Source organism: Trichechus manatus, unplaced genomic scaffold, assembly GCF_000243295.1.
Source record: "Trichechus manatus latirostris isolate Lorelei unplaced genomic scaffold, TriManLat1.0 scaffold00008, whole genome shotgun sequence".
Classification (NCBI taxonomy): Eukaryota; Metazoa; Chordata; class Mammalia; order Sirenia; family Trichechidae; genus Trichechus; species Trichechus manatus.
Window position 1 is genome coordinate 33,615,762 of NW_004443944.1, and position 19,153 is coordinate 33,634,914.

Genomic DNA, 19,153 nt, shown 5'->3' on the forward strand with positions numbered 1-19,153 from the left:
CCCTGAGCCAGTGATTCTAAACAATTTTTTGTGATTAAATTCTTTTTTTCACTGAGGCAGATAGCTTTCACTGACCCATGCCCACCCCTTAGCACCCGTGCGACGCAAAATGTACTCAGAGAGTAATTAATTGTAGGCAGAGGAGGTGAAGGAAGGCCTCACTAGGAGGCAGCACTGACCTCTAATCTCACCATTCTAGCTGCATTTCCCACCTCTAGGCCTTTGCATATGCTCTTCTCTTTTACTAGAACACCTTCTGTTCCTCAGTTTACTCCCAGAGCAGGCAATGAAGGGGAGCATTGTCAGCAAAACACTTAAAAGCTGTAATAAAACTGATCAAACGTAGGTCTGCTTTTTTTGTTGTTGTTGTTAGGCCAAAGGTTCAAGGAAGTCAGGCATTTCTTCCTCACTTCCAGAAGGTAGACACCTCCTCTGGGCTTGCACAGACCCCTGAGTACCCATCTGTTATGGCAGTTTTCACGCTGGTTACCTTTGTCATTTTTTACCACTAGACTGGGAGCTCCACAGGGACAGGGACTATACCTTGTTCATCTGGGCCTGGCTCACAGTAGGCACTCAGGAAAAGGGCTGCCACTGGGTGTCTACCTTTGTGCAGTATACAGCCTGAACCACTGCCCATGGCAACCCAGCCTCTGGAGGTTTGTTGAATTAATGAATAAATGAAGGACACTGAAGGCAGAAGGGACAGTGTAAAAGTAGGGAAGCCTGAAAGTGCAGGGCTTCTTGGTGGAAAGGGCAGATAGCTTTCTGCCACAGGCAGTACATATCAGAGAGGGGTTCTGTGGTCACCGTCTTCAGCATCACCCAGAGTGTGGTCAACATACCTGCACCCCACCTCAGAGCAGCTTGGCCAGAATCTTTGCAGATGGTGTTTGAGAACCTGGGCATCCCAGGGTAATCTCAGAAACATAAAATTTGGAGAGGCACAGGGCCAGCTGAGTGGTAGACTGTGAAGGGGTGAGACTGGCCCGATTTTGTTGGGCTCAGGATAAGAATTCATTCACTCATTCATTCAATAAGTTAGTATTGAGCCCAGAAGACCCTCAAGTACAGCTGTGAACAAGACAGACATGGTTCCTGCTCCCTTGTCACAGTCTAGTGGGAAGACAGTCATTAAATAAACAAGCAAATAAATGAATACCTAATAGTGTCAGGTTATGATGAACACTTTGTAGAAAAGAAAGCAAGGTAAGAGGTTAAAGAGTAGAGGAGGTTATTTTCGATGAGGTGGTCAGAGAAAATGTCTGCTGAGGCTGGTAGGTGAGGGAAGGAGTCATCTAAATGAAGGAGCAAATCATGAAGATGTTTGGGGAAAAAGCAGTCCAGATAGAGAGAGTAGTACCTACAAAGGCCTGGAGAACAAAACGTGGGAGAACATATGCAGTAGGAAGCTACTGCAATAGTCCAAGTGGGAGATGCTGGAGAATCAGACCAGGGTGGAGGCAGTGGACGTGGTGGGAAGTGGCCAGACTCAGAATATATTTTGAGGGTAGAGATGACTAGCTTTGCTATTAAATCAGATGTGGGTGTGAGAGAAGTAAGGAAGCCAAAGCTATGGCAGCCAGGAGCACAGGAGTGAGAGGATAGTTGAAGGAGATGAGGTTTTATTTCTCCCTTTTGCGGATGGAAAGTCTGTGTCTCTTTGTAAAGGATCCTCACCTTGCGGCCCCAACACACTGAGAGTAACCATCCTGGCCGCTGCGGGGGACATGGGATTCCAGCTTTGAAAGGCCGCGCCCCCAGCAGACCGCCCAGCCCGGAGGTCGCCGGAGGAACCTTAAGCGTCGCGCTCTAGTTTCCGGCCGGGCTCGCGCAAATGCGCCCGCTACGACTTACTTCCGGAGGCCCCGCCCCTCCCCCGGGCAGCTCCATTTTGGCCGCAGGTGGAGACTGGGCCAGAGCAAGCGGAGCAAGGGAGCGCAGAGTCATTCGTTCTCGGAGGGCCGCACCGGCTCACTACACACTCGCCCTTCTTTCCCCCGCCCGCAGAAGCTGCAGGCGACCATGGCAGGCTTGGAAGTGCTGTTCGCGTCGGCGGCGCCGGCCATCACCTGCGCTCAGGACGCGCTCATCTGCTTCCTGCACTGGGAAGTGGTGACGCACGACTACTACGGCCTGGGTGCTGGCGACCAGGTACGACGCGGAGCGTGGGTGGAGGGAGGTGCTGTCTTCTGCTCAAACTCAGAGGACCCGAGGCCGGGTCCAGAGCGCCTGACTTCCCTGCTCTCAAGTCGGAGGTCTGGAGCTCTTGTCACCATTGGTATTGCCTGCGAGTCGGCCAAGTGCTCAACTGCCCCAGCCCACCCCGGAGCATCTTACAGCACAGCTGGCACAACATGATTTGTAAACCCAAGGACAGAGGCTTTCTCAGCACAGCCTGGTAGTCTCCCCAGGCCAGGACTGTGTGGACCTGGTACCGGGGCTGGGTGTTGCTCCCTAAGCACACCTCACCTACCTGAACTTCACTCAGCCTATTATCACACAGCTTGGGGGAGCAGAAGCTGTACACACATACCCTCATACTGTACTCGAGCCTCCAACAGACACTCAGATCCAGGCACGGGTGTGGAGGTCGAAGGTTTTACCTAACTCAGCCCCAGCCCAGAACCTTGTCTTTACTCCTCAGCATGGGCCCAGGGGGCTCCCACAGTCTTCACTGAACAGCCCAGTGCAGACCTCACCGCTGAGTACACACATACACCGTGGGTCTGAGGGCCGGGGCCAGGTAACGGTCCCTCCCACATAGCTGCCCCTACAAGGCCAGCCCTTCCTGTTGCCCACTGTCCCTCTGCCCAGCCCAGCGCTAAGTCGTGCGTGTCCTCGGAGGGGATGGGTGTTTGGATTGCAAACGGCCTGCGGTGTATTTTTGCTCCTCTCCGTCTCACGGAACGGTATCTGCGTGTTCTCCTTAAGTGCCATCGAGGCTCAGGTTACACTTGTCCTCCACTCACTTCTGCTGAGTCTGCTTTCATTCAGCGTAGAAGTCATTTGGAGGAGCATCTTTCCTGTTAGTTTATTTAAGAGGGGGTTTAATTTTCTGGGTTGGGGCCAGCAGACTCTGCTAAGAGGGACAGTGTTTGCCAAGCTCAGAGGGTGTTTGTGTTGCCTCTTCAGCCACCTCCTGCTCCCCACCCTTGTGGGGGCGATAAGAGAGAGGAAGGTCCTGAGAGAGTGTACTTGATTATGTCATTTCTCGACAGTTAAATAGAAAGCTAAATTGTCTTCTTTTCTGTTTGTCTACTCTGGTGCAAATTGTGTACACAAAACTTGATGAGAAGAACAGTGCAGCCATTGCTTCAACAGAAGTCCAGTATTTGAGTTTGGATTTCTTTCTTGAAGTCAGCACTACTCCTCGTAAGAGCTTTATAGCTGTGTCAGGTGGCTTAAGTGGCAAGGGATAGAGACTGATAAGACTTAAGTTAGGGAATTTTATTTTCTGTTGTAGGACTCTAAGGATTATGATGAAAGAGGGAAAAAGCCCCTGTGTGAGTTGCTTTGGGTGCATTTGGCCCAGAGGCACTGGAGTGAACCCACTGCCATTGAAAACTGCTTCCAGCCCCAGGATTTTGCCGGAGGGGACACTACCTTTACTCTCTTTGGGCCAGCCTGGTGGATCTGGCCGGGAATAGCTCTTCTCCAGACTTAGCCCAGCCAGCCAGAAGCTCTGAATTCCAAAGCCTGATGCACCTGGCTTGCTGTAACTTTGGGCAATTTTTAGCCTTAGATTTTTCATCGCAGGGAGTTAAGCTACATGACCGTGCACTTTGGCTACTTTCCAACCTTTGCATTCTGGAGTGCCTGATATTTAATATCAGGGCCTAGAGGTCGGTTGAATGCCGTGTTTGGCTAGATATCACCAGAGCCATTCCTTCTGTTTTCTCCATGTCAGGGTGGCCCTTGGGCCTGGGGAACATGGGTTCCAGTGCAGTGAGAGGTGTCAGCCTCTCCCAGCCTCAAGATTATCTCTTCCTCTGGAAGCCGGAGATGATGGGGTGGTGAGCAGGCTTAAATACCTATATTCCAAGAGAGAATTTGCGTGGATTGAATGATGTACGTGGGAAAATGTAATATAAGTTTTAAAAAAATGCCCTCGACAGAACAAAGACAAGACATGTTATTAAATTTCTATTTCCAGAATAAACCTTAAATCCACAACACTAAACATGTTACAGGAAATTTGTTGGGGGGTGGGGTGGGGTGGAGTGGGGTGGGTGTTAACTTTCTCTTTCTCCTTTAGCTGAGTGGTTTGGTTACTTTCTGTTTTGTTTTTGTCACTCTCATTTCTCTACTTTAGGCCTGTAAGTTTCCTTGTCAACCAGCCAGGTTTTAAACCGTGCCAGTTGTGACTGCTGAATGCTTCCCCCAAAGGGTTCCCGAGCACCAGGGGTGCCCAAAGAGGAGAAACTCCCAATTCTCATTTCCTGGGCTCCCGTGGTCCTTGGTCTGTGTAATAAGGCCCTGCCTTGCTAGACTTTTGCTTTTCCCTTCATTCTTTATCTCTGGTGCCATTCCTCCCCACCCCAACCCCCGCATAGGCCCCCACTCATGAATACACATCTTCCCAGTCCCCCTACTCCATGTTTAGCTATATAAATGTCCATCCATGGAAACATATATATTCTATTCTATGTATGTTGTTTTACATAAATGATGCTAGGCTGTAAACCTCATTTTTTCTGAACTTGTCTTTAAATTACATATTTTACTCTCATCTATAATGGTTCATTCCTTCTCACCGTGATGTAGTGTTCCATTGTGAGCATATTTTGCATTTTACCTCTACTTGGCTGCTCCAGACAATCCTGTGCATGGGTTTCTTCCAGGAGTGGGGACTGAAGTGGGTAGTATCAGTCTGATGGCTATGACCTGGTATCTCATTATTACAACTTGTATTTTCTGACTGCTGGTAAAGTTGAACAAGACTTTATGCAATTACTAGCCACTTAATCTTTTGTTTGTTCTTATCTTTTGCCAGTTTTTCACATGGGTTCCCAATTTTTTATTGTTTATTTTCCAGGCATTCTCTTTATATGTTGCATATTACTTTTTCATTTGTAGCCGTGTCAAATGTCTCTTCCTAGCCTATGGCCTGCCTGTTGACTTTATCGTGTCTTTTGTTGAACAGAAGCTTTAAATTATGGGCTATCTCAAAGGCTTCATACTTTTTCTTTTGTAGATCGTGTTTAAAAAATCTCACCTGAAAATCATTATATTAGTTTTTACATTTGAGTTTTCCCTGTAGAACTTTTTCTTAAACTTTAGTGTGTAAAAGAAAAGTCCTAGGATTATTAAAAAAGAGAAGAAGGAAAGAAATTGCAACTCACAATAAAATGCATTTTACACCCACCAGCTTGGCAGAAATGAAAAAGTTGGACATTAGCAGTGTTGCTGATGATATGCAGCAACAGGAACTCTTTTATGTTGCTGGTGGGAGTGTAAATTAGCACTTTTCTGAAAAACAGTCTGACTTTATCTGATGTTATTAGGCCAGTTAGCTGGAATATCTCATGAAACCATGATCCTAAACCTCCAACCAAAGAACCAGATTTCTTGAGGTGTTTGGTTGTACATAAGCAGTCTCAGCAGCTACTCTTTTTTTTTTTTTTGTCATTGTTGTAAGTATATCTATCACACAGCTTTTGCCAGTTCAACTTTTTACAGCTGTACAGTTTATTGACAGCACTTACAATAATCGGCTGTGCAACCCTACCCTTAATCAATGTGATTTTTCTATCACCATTAACCTCCCTTTTCCTCCTCCTTCCTGCCCCGGTAACTACTAATAAACTTTAGTCTCTGTACAATTGCCTTGTCTTTTTATATAAATGAGGTCATTCAATATTTGTCCTTTTGTGATTGACTTATTTCACTCAGCATAATGTCTTCAAGCTCCATCCATATTGTAGCATGTATCAAGACTTCATTTCTCCTACTGGCTGAGTAAAGTAGTCCGTTGTATGTAGGTACCACATTTTGTTTATCCGTTCATCTGATGATGGGCTTTTAGGTTGCTTCCACCTTTTGGCTATTGTGAATAGTGCTGCAATGAATATTGGTGTACAAGTCTCTTTCTGAGTCTTTGCTTTCAAGTCTTTTGGGCATATACCTAGGAATGGAATTGCTGGGTCATACGGTAGTGTTATTTTTAATTTTTTGAGGAACTGCCACACTATTTTCCATAGCGGCTGTACCATTTTGCATTCCCATCAGCAGTGAATAAGGGTTCCAGTTTCCCCAAATCCTCACACACATTTGTTATTTTCTGTTTTGTTTTTATCTTAGCCATCCTAGTGGAAGTGAAATGGTATCTTATTGTGGTTTTGATTTGCTTCTCTCCGATAGCTAATGACGCTGAGCATATTTTCATGTGTCCGTGGCCATTTAGATGTCCTCTTTGGGGAAATGTCTGTTCCTTTGCCCATTTTGTGATTAGGTTATTTGTCTTTTTATTGTGAAGTTGTCAAAGTTTTATATATGTGTATTGGTTATTAGATTCTTACGGGTATGTGGTTTCCAAAGATATTCTCCCAGTTGGTAGCTTGTCTTTTCACTTTTTTGGTAGTCTTTTTGATGAACAAAAATTCTAATTTTTATGAGGTCCCATTTATTTATTTTTATTTTGTCTTTACTGTTTGTGCTTTTGTTATTATATTAGATAATCAATTGTTAAAATCTAGGTCTGACAGCATTGCCCCTGCATTTTCTTTTAAGAATTTTATGGTTTTAGTTTGCACACTTAGATCCTTAATCCATTTTGAATTTGTTTTTGTGTATGGTGGGCAGCATGGGTCCTATTTTCCCAGCGCCATTTATTGAAGAGATTCTTCTTTCCCCATCGAATGGACTTAGCATCCTTGTCAAAAATCAGTCGACCTTAGATGTGTGGGTTTATTTCTCTACTCTCAATTTTATTCCATTGGTCTATGTGTCTGTTGTTATACCAGTACCAGGCTGTTTTGATTACTGTAGCTGTACAGTATATTTTAAAATCAAGAAGTGTGAGTCTTCCAACATTGTTCTTCTCTTTCAACATTGCATTAGTTATTCGAGGCCTCTTGCCATTCCATGGAAAGTTGAGAATTGGTTTTTCTGTTTCTATAAAAAAGCTGTTGGAATTTTAATTGGGATTGCGTTGAATCTGTAAATCGCTTTGGGTAGTATTGACACCTTAACAATATTAAGTCTTCCAATCCATGAACATGGAACATATTTCCATTTATTTAACTCTTTTTTAATCTCTTTCAGCAGTATTTTATATTTTTCAATTGTATGAGTCCTTCACATCCCTGGTTAGATTTATCCCTAGGTATTTTATTCTCTTAGATGCTGTTGTAAATGGAATTGTTTCCATAATTCCCCTTCCAGATTTCTCATTGCTGGTGTATAGGAACCCACCTGATTTTTGCTTGTTGACCTTGTACCCTGCAATTTTGATAAATTCTTCTATTAGCTCTGTAAGCTTTCTTGTGGACGCTTTGGGATTTTTTAATATATATGATCTACATCATCCGTGAATAGAGTTAGTTTTATTTCTTTTCCGATCTAGATAACTTTTATTTCTTTTTCTTGTCTTATTGTTCTGGCTAGGACTTCTAATACAATACTGAATAGAAATGGAGAGAGTGGGCACCCTTGTCTTGTTCTCAACTTCAAGGGGAAAGCTCTCAGTCTTTCTCCATTACATATAATGTTAGCTGTTGACTTTTCATATATGCCCTGAATCATACTGAGGAATTTCCCTTCTATTCCAATCTTCTTTAGGGTTTTCATTAAGAAAGGGTGTTGAATTTTATCAAATGCTCTTTCTGTATCCGTAGAGATGGTCATGTGATTCTTTTCCTTTGTTCTATTGATGTGGTGTATTATGTTGACTGATTTTCTAATGTTGAACCATCCCTGCATTCTTGGAATAAAGCCCACTTGGTCATGGTGTATGACTTTTTAACACGCTGTTGGATTCTGTTTATTAGTATTTTGTTGAGGATTTTTACATCTATATTCATAAGAGATATTGGCCTGTGGGTTTTCTTTTCTTGTGGTGTCTTTGTCTCGTTTTGGTATCAGGGTTATATTTGGTTCATAGAATGAATTTAAGGAGCAGTCCTTCCTTCTTATCTTTTGGAAGAGTTTCAACAATATTTGTGTGACTTCTTCTCTAAATGTTTGGTAAAATTCTCCAGTGAAGCCATCTGGTCCAGGGCTTTCTGTTTGTTTGTTGACCTTGTACCCTGCAGTTTTGCTAAATTCCTCTATTAGCTCTAGAAGTTTTCTTGTGGACTCTTAGTGATTTTCTGTATATATAGGATCTCTAATTCAGTCTCTTCACTTGTTATGGGTCTGTTGAGTAGAATCTGTATTTTTAAAAAATACTTGGTTATCCTATCATAGATGGCCCAAAGTCCAAACTTAAAAAAGCAATGCCTTAGAATTTCACAGTATTCCTTGAGATCATTGACTTTATTCTTGGCACGGGGATGGAGGGGAGATGATTATAAAACAAAGGCTGCAGATTCTTGAAAGGTTATGCTGTTGTATCATAAAGGCAATTGGATATGGGGGAGAAAGCAGTATACCAGGAGTCCATAGACCTGGGTCCCAGACCTCTGACTTGCTGTGTGACCCTAGACAAGTCATGTCTTTTGACCTCCATGACCTCATCTGTGAAGTGAGGAGGTGGAATTAGATTATCTGTAAGGTTCTTTGTAGCTCTGTGTTCTGAGATCATGTTCTGCCTCCTCTCAACCCTGGGTGTCTTCTCAGCCAGGTCCCGATGATAAGAAATCAGAACTGCTGCCAGCTGGGTGGAACAACAATAAAGACCTGTATGTCCTCCGCTATGAGTCTAAGGATAAATCAAGAAAGCTGCTTGTGAAGGCTGTCACCGTGGAGAACAGCATGATCATCAATGTGCTGGTGAGTCTCTGGAACACATGGGGGTCTGCTGATGGGAGTGGACATTGGGATGGAACCCGTTTAACAGTGTAGATCAAGAGCCTTAAATGTTAGTACATCTTTACCAATGATCCCACTTCTGGAACTTTATCCTGATGTGAGAATTGCAAAATACAGAAAAGATTTGTGCACAAAGGTGTTCATCACCTAGTATTATAAAAGCAGAGGCTGTCCCTGGGTGGTACAAATTGTTAACGCCTTTGGGTGCTAACCAAAAGGTTGACGGTTAGAGTCCACCCAGAGGTGCCTTGGAAGAAAGGCCTGGTGATCTGCTTCTGAAAAATCAGCCATTGAAAACCCTGTGGAGTACAGTTCAAACCTGACACACACATGGTTTTGCCAGAATCGACTCAATGGCAACTGGTGGTGGCGGTGTACATCAACAGGAGAATTATTAAGTTAATTAAGATAAATCATTCAGTGACAACATAGAAAAAAGCCACTTACAGCCCCAGTAAGGAGCCCTGGTTGTGCAGTGGTTAAGTGCTCAGCTGCTAACTGAAAGGTCAGCGGTTTGAACCCATCAGCTGCTCTGCGAGAGAGACATGGCAATCTGCTTCTGTAAAGATTACAGCCTTGGAAACCTTATGGGACAGTTCTGCTCTGTCCTGTAGGGTTGCTATGAGTTGGAATTAACTCCATGCAGTGGTGCATTTTGTGGCCCTAGTGGCCCACTTCTAGTTCCTTAGATAAGCCAAACTCTTTGCTGCCTTAGAGCCTTTGCACCTCCTGTTTTCTCTGCCTGGAATACTCTTCTTCACCATCTGCCACCTCTCCACACAAACACACCCTCCACCATTCCTTTAGCCTGCCCAACTCCCTCTTATTCTTCATTTCCTCAAAGAGTTCAGTTCTGACTACCCATTCCTACTCACCCATTAGTTCAGAAATGCCCTTAGTCTTTCTTTTTTTTCCCTTGCATTTTTCCAGGAATGTGGTTCACAGCAAGTGGCAGACTTGACTTTGAACTTGGAGGATTATATCGATGGAGAACACCTGGGTGACTTCCACAGGTACTTCCCAATATTGTCTTTTCCCTGGGAAAAAGAAGAGGGAGCCAATGGCAGGATACAAAAAATGGAGTGGAGGTGTCCAGAGAAGTGAGGAAGGCAAGCAGGAGGATCTTTCACTCCTGGGCACAGTCACATCTCAACTCTCTTTCCTGTTTTTAATGTATTTGAAAACTTACATAGGAAATGCCACGTGGGATAAAATGGTGCAAACGAGTCCACAAGAGCTGCAGTGGATACAGAGCAGAGGTGGGTTCAGTCAGGGTGGGCTCCTGGAAGGAGGAATGCCTTCTCTGGTCCCCACCCCACCCCCAACTTTTTATTTTGAAAGTTTCAGCTCCACAGAAAAGATGAGTTGCAAGAATAGTGCAGTGAACACCCATATGCTCATCATCTAGATTCACCAATTTTTAACATTTTGCCACATTAGCTTAATCTTTCTGTATGCTTTTTTCTTTTTGAACCATTTGAGAGTTAGTTGCAGACTTTATGAACCTTTACCCCTAAATATTTTAGCATATATCACCTTGTTCTTACAAGGGCATCCTCGTACGTAACACTAATAGTTATCACACTCTGGGAATTTAGCATTGATACAGTAATACAATATACAGTCTACATTCAGATTTCTGCAGTCATCCCAGTGATGTCCTTTATAGCTGGTCTTCTGTTGTTGTTTTCTCCCCCTTCTATTCCATGTAAAGATCACATGTTGCATTTATTTTCATGTCTTTTTGGTTCCCTTTAATCTAGAACAGTTCCCTAGCCTTTCTTGTTTTCCATGGCATTGGTAATTTTTAAGACTCCGGGTCAGTTCTGCAGAATGTTGATTGTTTCCTTGTGACTGAACTTACCAGATGATTCCCTCATCATTTGATTCAATTTGCACATTTTTGATAAGAACACTGTATAGGTGAGGCTGTGTGTTTCTCGATGCTTTACATCAGGCACATGGTGTCTGTCCTTATCATTGATGTTGTTAAGTTTGATCACTTGGCTAAGACGATATCTGCCCGATTTTCTATAGTAAAGGCACCTGTTTTCCTTTGTGTTTAGTAAGTAATCTGTGGGGTTATTGTTGGAGACTATCTGAATATTCTGTTTCCTAACAGTTTTTCACCCAGTAGTTATAGCACTTATTGATGAGTCTTGCCTGAATAAGTTATTACTATGATGGTTATAAAATAGTGATTTTCTGTGTTTATCATCCTTTCTACATTTATTACTTAGCATTCTTCTCTAAAAAAGAGCTTTCTATTCTCCCCTTTCCTCTTTATTTTTAATTTTTTAAATACCAGCATAGACTTGTGGATTCTTTTTTATTCAGTGTTATAATCCATTCCTATCCTTTTGAATGCACAAGTGGTCACAGAGTTGACCAGTTGGAACCCCTCCAAGCCAACTTCTGTGTCCTTTTGACATGTCCCCATCATTCTTTGAGCATTTTAAAATTTTCTGGCAGAATAAGATGTTGTACTTTACTTGCCACAGCCCTGAAATCACATTGTACTTTCCTTGCCCTAGCTTTGGAATCAGTTATTTCTCTAAGGAGCCATGATTTCTGTTAGTAGGGAATAGTATTTAGAAACCAAAATCTGGGCTCTTGGTGGCACTAAGGTGTTGTTGCTTCTAGGCCCTTTCAGTGGATAGACCTAGGAAGCTTTTATTGTATCACAAATTCATACTGATACCTCTAATTCTCATGTAACACCACCAAATTCTTTTCTTACATCTCCCTTCTCTTGCAGTGAGAACCCTGATTCCCAGCAGCATCAATATGTTTACTCATTTGCTTGATCCTGAAATACATGCAGTTTCTGAATTGCAGCATTAGTACGTACCAAGAACAAACCTACTAAGTTCCAGATATGATTTCTTTCCAGTCCTTTTTGTCCTTTGACTGTGTCCCACTGAGGATGTATATAAGTTGGAGTGATGCATTCAAAAGGTGCATAGATTAAAGCTTGTTTTTCCACCAGTGTACTTAACTTATCTGTTTGATACATAGTTAGGTTCATTTATTTTTGCTTTATTCCATTCTGGGGGAGGTTTCCCCCATCTTCACTAACCTCCTCAGCTTTTAGAGGAAGCCTGGCATCACCCTAAATTCATAGTCGCCAACCTTAACCAAACCTCAGAACTGCCCAGAAACTTGTTGCATTTCTCTAATCAGCTTGCTTTACAAAGTAACAGCCGTTCTGAACCCACTCCACTGTGCGCAGACCTGTCCAGACCACCCATCTCCCTCATTCTGCCCACCCTTCTTCATCTCCTCCCTCTTCCATGCAGCCTCTATGTGAGGAGATCCTCATCAAGACTCTTCCGTCACCCCTTACACATTCTCACTGGCTGGTGTGCTTCTGTTAACATTAGTCCTGTGGTGCGTTTTCTCATGGGTATCTGTAGCCCACACTTGTTGTCTGAGCTCCAGACCCCTAGTGTTAACTCCTGCTTGTCATCACCAGTTGGAGGTCTCACAGCCACATCAAACTCAATACATCCAAAATCCAACCCTGTTCTTTCTCCCTAAACCCACCCCTTTTGTGTTCCCGTCTCAGCAAAAGGTACCACTGTTCCCCAGCTGTTCAGGCCAGAAACCTGGACCATCACTGATATGCTGTGCTCACCCTCACCCCTATATTCAGTTCATCGTCAAGTCCTCTTGCTCCTTCCTCCTAAGTATTTCTCAAGTTTGACGTTCCCCTTCACCTCCGCCCCAGTACAAGCCACTGTCCTCTCACCTGGAGCAACTAAACCAGCACCCTCAGTGATCTCCCTGCTTCCACTCCTGCTTGCCACCCGCAGTTGATTTCCCACACAGCAGTCAGACCAGTCTTTTTAAAACATAGATAAACTGTGGTTAAAACCTTTGCTTGTTTAAAACCCTTCAGTGAGTGTTCGTTGCTGGTAGGGTAAAGAACAGAATTCTTAATGAGGCTTAAAGGCCTCGTTTCCACCCCTCTAACCTTGTCCTAGGGAGCCCTGGTGGCACAGTGGTTAATGGTCAGTGGTTCGAACCCACCAGCCCCTCCACAGGAGAAAGATGTAGCAGTCTGCTTCCGGAAAGATTTACAGTCTTGGAAACCCTATGTGGCAGTTCTGCTCTGTTCTGTAGGGTCACTGTGAATTGGAATTGACTTGATGGAAGCGGGTTTTTGGTTTGGAACCTCGTCCTATACCACTTCCCTCTTATTCCCTGTGTCTCAGCCACGGTGTCATTCTCTTCCCCTCATCAGGCTAGGTTCCTTCCCTCTTCAGAGTTCTTCCTCTGCCTAGAGCACTCTCTCCTCCTCACACAACCAACTCCTGTTCACCGTGCAGTTCCCAATTTAAATGTCAGTTCCTCAGAGAAGCCTCCCATGACCCCCATGTTTGATGTCTCAGGTCATCCTTTAACAGAGACTGCAGGAACCTCCAAGACTGTGGCCCCCAGACACCCTGCTAACTCAGTACTGAAACCATTTCCGAAGTTCACCTTTCAGTCGAAGATTAGACAGGCGTATAAAACAAATAATAACACACGTGAAGAATGTGCTGCTTAGTTCATTTGAGTATGTGAGACCAAATGGGCAACACCTGCCCAAAAACAAAGACGAGAAGGCAGTAAGGGACAGGAAAACTGGACGAATGGACACAAGGAACTCGGGGTATAAAGTGAAAGGGGGAGAGTGCTGACACATTGCAGGGATTGCAACCCATGTCACAAAACAATTTGTATATAAATTTTTGAATGAGAAACTAATTTGGCGCTGTAAACTTTCACCTAAAACACAATACAATTTTTTTTTAAAAAGCATCCTTTAAACTAATAAACCCGTTGCCATCGATTCTGACTCATAGTGACCCTCTAAGACAGCGTCGAACTGCCCCATAGGGTTTTCAAGGCTGTAACTTTATGGAAGCAGACTGCCACATCTTTCTCCTGTGGAGCAGCTGGTGGATTTGAACTGCCCACCTTTCTGTTAGCAGCCGAGCGCTCAACCACTGCACCACCAGGGCTCCTTTCTTAAGCTAATGAGTATTTTATGCTTAGCTTCTTAAAGTTGGTTTCCCTTGAGGGCAGGGCCTAGCTAGGTCTCTTGCATAGTCTCAACAAGAGAATCAAGAGTGGAATGAAACCAGGCTTGGCCTTCGCAGAGAGCTGTTCTTCTGGTGTCGCACACACCACAACCTTCCCCTTACGGGGGTAAGGGAAGGACATTTGGGGTGTGGTCTCTCTCTTGACCTTTTTTAATGGAATTTCATTGGGAGGGAAATTGACAAAACCTGTGGAAGAACCCAGGCCCTCTAGATTGTTCATGCCCATTAGGGCATTTAACCCCCTCCAGTATTGAGAGAGAAATGATGATAGTGTCCCCCATTGGTTTTTTAACTACATTTTTTCTTTTTTAATTGTACTTTAGATGAAGGGTTACAGAACAAATAGTTTCTCATTAAACAGTTAGTACACATATTGTTTTGTGACAATGGTTAACAACCGCACGACATGTCAACACTGTCCCTTCTCAACCTTAGGTTCCCTGTTACCAGCTTTCCTGTCCCCTCCTGTCTTCTAGTCCTTGTCCCTGGACTGTTGTGCCCGTTAGTCTCGCTTTGTTTTATGGGGCTGTGTTATCTTTGGCTGAATGATGAACCTCAGGAGTGACTTCATTACTGAGCTAAAAGGGTGTCCGGGGACCGTGCTCTCGCGGTTTCCCCAGTCTCTGTCAAGCCAGTAAATCTGGTCTTTTTTTGTGAGTTAGAATTTTGTTCTACATTTTTTTCCAGCTCTGTCCAGGACCCTCTGTTGTGATCTCGGTCAGAGCAGTCAGTGGTGGTAGCCAGGCACCATCTAGTTGTCCTGAATTCAGTCTGATGGAGGCCGTGGTATTTAACTACATTTGTTGTTGAGTTGTTTTGTGTGCGGGTGGATGGATGTCTTTTGTTTTTTGATTATTGTGAAATGAGGGGTACAGGAATACTATCTCAGGGTGTTGTTCTGAGAATGAAATGCGATGTCAGCACATAGAGTGCTTAGTGCTGGGGCCAGCTCTTAGTAAATACACAAAAAAATCTGATCGCCAGGAATCATCTCCATAGAAACTCAGGCTCTGAGAGCTGGAGTATGAATCCCCCTCTTGATCATAAGGCCCACCCTTGCTCCTCTTCCTCACAGCCAGCAGTGCTGGGTCCTTGTCACCTTCCTCCATCTGACCCTCATGACATGTCTCACCTGTTCTAGGAATTTGTGCTACTCAGTGAACAAATTGATTTACTAAGGAATGGAAGTGTAATCCTGCTTTGTCCTTCTGCCATGCCCCTTCTGTGTTAGACAACATGTGACAAGTTGTTGTTTGCCACTACCGAAGTGGTAGTTGCTCTACCAAGGCTTTGAACTTACCTTCAGGCAGTTTTTGAATCAGGCCTGATTTCTGCAAGTAAACACCTACCTAGGGAGGTAAGAGACCTTCCGACCCTGTCACACACAGCTCATTTGAAAGGACAGAGCAGTTAGACTTATCCCCTCCAACTGCCTTGGTCAGGGAAGCAGCAGGGCCCCCAAAGTTCTGTGTTCTAAGTTGAATGTTCTAAGTTGAAACCTCATCTGTGTAGGGATGTGTGGGCCGCAGGCCCTGAGATCTTCCAAGTCATTGTAGATGTTACACTTTTTAATCATGGAATTCTTTCTTCAAGCACAGTGTTCTTTAGGATTGGCATGTTAGTGGAGTTGCCGTGGTGGAAAAGGTCAGGCAGGAAATGGAGGTCCCTGTGCCCTATCCACTTGGCTTTCTCTCATGCCTTCCCTGGGCCCCCTTCTATGCTAGAGAAGCCCTGAAACCACTGATCTAGTTTACTATTCTCTGTTTTATGGTTATAAAATAAATATTCTTTTTAATTAAACTTTTTTTATTTTGAGATGAGTGTAGACTAACATTCATTGAGAGAAATAATAGATCCTTTGTAACCTTTACACAGTTTACCCCAGTGGTGACATCTTTTAAAACTGTACTGCAGTATCACGACCAGGATATTGACACTGATACAGATACAGTGATACAGAACATCTTCATCACCACAGGATCCTTCCTGAAGCCTTTTTATGTAGCCATGCCCACCACCCCTGCCCTGTCCCTAAGCCCTGGCAACCACCAATCTGCTCTCTATTTTTTAAATTTTGTCATTTCAAAAACAGTATAGTGTTATAAATGGAATCATAATGTATGTAACCTTTTGGGATTGGCGTTTTTTCACTCAGCATAATACCCTTGCGATCCATCCAGGTTGTTGTGTACATGAATAGTTGTTCCTTTTTATTGCTGAGTAGTATTTCATGGTAAGGAAGTACCAGTTTGTTTAACCATTCACCCACTACAGGACGTCTGGGTTGTTTCCAGTTTTTGTCTGTTACAAATAAAGCTGCTGTGAACATTCACGTACAGATTTTTGTGTGAACATAGCTTTGTGTTTCCCTAGGATAAATGTCCAATGATAATTCATGTTTAGCTTTATAAGAAATTGCCAAGTTTTCCAGAGTGCTTATACATTTTACATTTCCACTAGCAATGTCCAAGTAATCTAGTTTTTCCACATCCTCAGCAGCATTTGATGTTGTCACTATTTTCTGTTTTAGTTATTCTTCATTCTGATAGGTGAGTAGTGATATCTCATTGTGGCTTTAAGTGGCATTTCCCTAATGACTATTGACATTGAACATCTTTTTATGTGCTTATTTGCAATATGTATATCCTCTTTGGCAAAATGTGTGTTCATGTTGTGTTTTTGAGAATTCTTTTTTTATTCTAGGAACAAGTCCTTTGTTGGATATATGGTTTGCAATGTTTTCTTCCAGCCTTTAGCTTATCTTCTCATTCTCTTTTTTTTTTTAATTTTTCCCCTAGAAAAATTTATACATACATTGTTATGTGACTCTAACTGCTCTCCCCATACTGTGACAGCACACTCCTCCTTTCCACCCCTGATTCCCCGGTCCATTCAACCAGCTCCTAACCCTCTCTGCCTTCCCATCTCCACACAGAAGCTGCTCGCTTAGTCTCTTATATCTGCTTGAGCTAAGAGGCACACTCCTCATGAGTATCACTTTATGTCCCATAGTCCAGTCCAATACCTGTCTGAAGAGTTGGCCTCGGAAATTGTTTTAATTCTGGGCTGATAGAGAATCCAGGGGCCATGCTTTCCGGGTTACCTCTAGTCTCAGTCAGACCATTAAGTCTGATCTTCTTACTGGGATTTGAGTTCTGCACCCCACCTTTCTCCTGCTCCATCCGGGACTCTCTGTTGTGTTCCCTGTCAGGGCGGTCATTGGTGGTAGCCAGGCACCATCTAGTTCTTCTGGTCTCAGGCTGATGAAGTCTCTGGTTTATGTGGCCTTTTCTGTCTCTTGGGCTAGTACTTTCCTTGTGTCTTTGGTGTTCTTCATTCTCCTTTACTCCAGGTGGTTGGGACCAATTGATGCATCTTAGATGGCTGTTTGCAAGCTTTGAAGACCCCAGACGCCACTCACCAAAGTAGGATGCAGAACATTTTCTTAATAAGCTTTGTTATGCCAGTTTGCCTAGATGTCCCCTGAAAGCATGGTCCCCAGACTCCTTCCCCTGCTACTCTGTCTCTCAAAGTATTTGACTGTATTCAGGAAACTTCTTAGCTTTGGCTTAGTCCAGTTGTGCTGACTTCCCCTGTAGTGTGTGCTGTCCTTCCCTTCACCTAAGATAATTCTTATCTACTATCTAGTTAGTACATAACCCTCCCTCTCCCTCCCCACCCTCGTAACCATCAAAGAATGTTTTCTTCTGTGTTTAAACCTTTTCTTGAGATCTTATAATAGTGGTCTTATACAGTACTTGTCCTTCTGTGACTGACTAAATTCACTCAGCATAATGACCTCCAGCTTCCTCCATGTTATAAAATGTTTCACGGCTTCATCGTTGTTCTTTATCATTGCATAGTATTCCATTGTGTGAATATACCATAATTTGTTTATCCATTCGTCTGTTGATGGGCAGCTAGGTTGTTTCTGTCTTTTTGCTATTGTGAACAGTCCTGCAGTGAACATGGTTGTGCATATATCTATTCGTGTGACGGCTCTTATTTCTCTAGGATATATTCCAAAGAGCAGGATAGCTGGATCATATGGTACTTCTATTTCTAGCTTTTTAAGGAAGCGCCAAATCGATTTCCAAGTGGTTGTACCATTTTACATTCCCACCAACAATGTGTAAGTGTTCCAGTCTCTTCACAACCTTTCCAACATTTATTATTTTGTGTTTTTTGGATTTATGCTAGCTTCGTTGGGGTGAGATGATATCTCATTGTAGTTTTGATCTGCATTTCTGTAATGGCTAATGATTGTGAGCATTTCTTCCTGTGTCCGTTAGCCGCCTGAATATCTTCTTTGGTGAAGTGCCTGTTCATATCCTTTGCCCATTTTTTAATTGGGTTATTTGTCTTTTTGTTGTTGAGGTTTTGCAATATCTTGTAGATTTTAGGGATTAGATGCTGATCGGATTTGTTGTAGCCAAAATTTTTTTCCCAGTCTGTAGGTTTTTTTTTTACTCTTGATGAAGTCTTTTGATGAGCATAAGTGTTTGATTTTTAGGACCTCCCAGTTATCTAGTCTCCCTTCTGGTGCTTATGCATTGTTACTTATGGTTCGTATAGTGTTTATGCCATGTATTACTGCTCCTAGCGTTGTCCCCATTTTTTCTTCCATGATCTTTATTGTTTTTGATTTTATATTTAGGTCTTTGATCCATTTTGAGTTAGTTTTTGTGCATGGTGTGAGGTTTGGGTTGTTTCAGTTTTTTGCAGATGGATGTCCAGTTATGCCAGCACCATTTGTTAAAGAGACTGTCTTTTCCCCAATTAACGGACTTTGGGCCTTTGTCAAATATCAGCTGCTCATAGGTGGATAAATTTATGTCTGGATTCTCAATTCTGTTTCATTGGTCTATGTCTCTGTTGTTGTACCAGTACCAGGCTGTTCTGACTACTGTGGCGGTATAATAGGTTCTAAAATCGGGTAGTGTGAGGCCTCCCACTTTGTTCTTCTTCTTGAGTAATGCTTTACTTTTTCAGGGCCTCTTCCCTTTCCATATGGAGTTGGTGATTTGTTTCTCCATCTCATTAAAAAATGCCAGTGGAATTTGGATCAGGATTGCACTGTATCTGTAGAT

General features: G+C 43.2%; 1 protein-coding gene across 2 annotated transcripts in view; it reads left to right on the plus strand.

Annotated features, from left to right (window-relative positions):
- The first annotated feature begins 1,903 nt into the window (after positions 1 to 1,903).
- The window catches only part of PSMF1 (proteasome inhibitor subunit 1), a 59,257-nt gene continuing 42,007 nt past the window's right edge, over positions 1,904 to 19,153 (plus strand). Inside the window, exons 1-3 of one of the 2 annotated variants that reach the window (XM_004370492.2) lie at positions 1,904 to 2,154; positions 8,782 to 8,934; positions 9,904 to 9,986. In XM_004370492.2, the coding sequence (XP_004370549.1) occupies positions 2,026 to 2,154; positions 8,782 to 8,934; positions 9,904 to 9,986 (365 nt within the window). In that variant the 5' untranslated portion in view covers positions 1,904 to 2,025. The remainder of the gene's footprint in view (positions 2,155 to 8,781; positions 8,935 to 9,903; positions 9,987 to 19,153) is intronic. The other variant, XM_023725568.1, reaches the window with a different exon arrangement.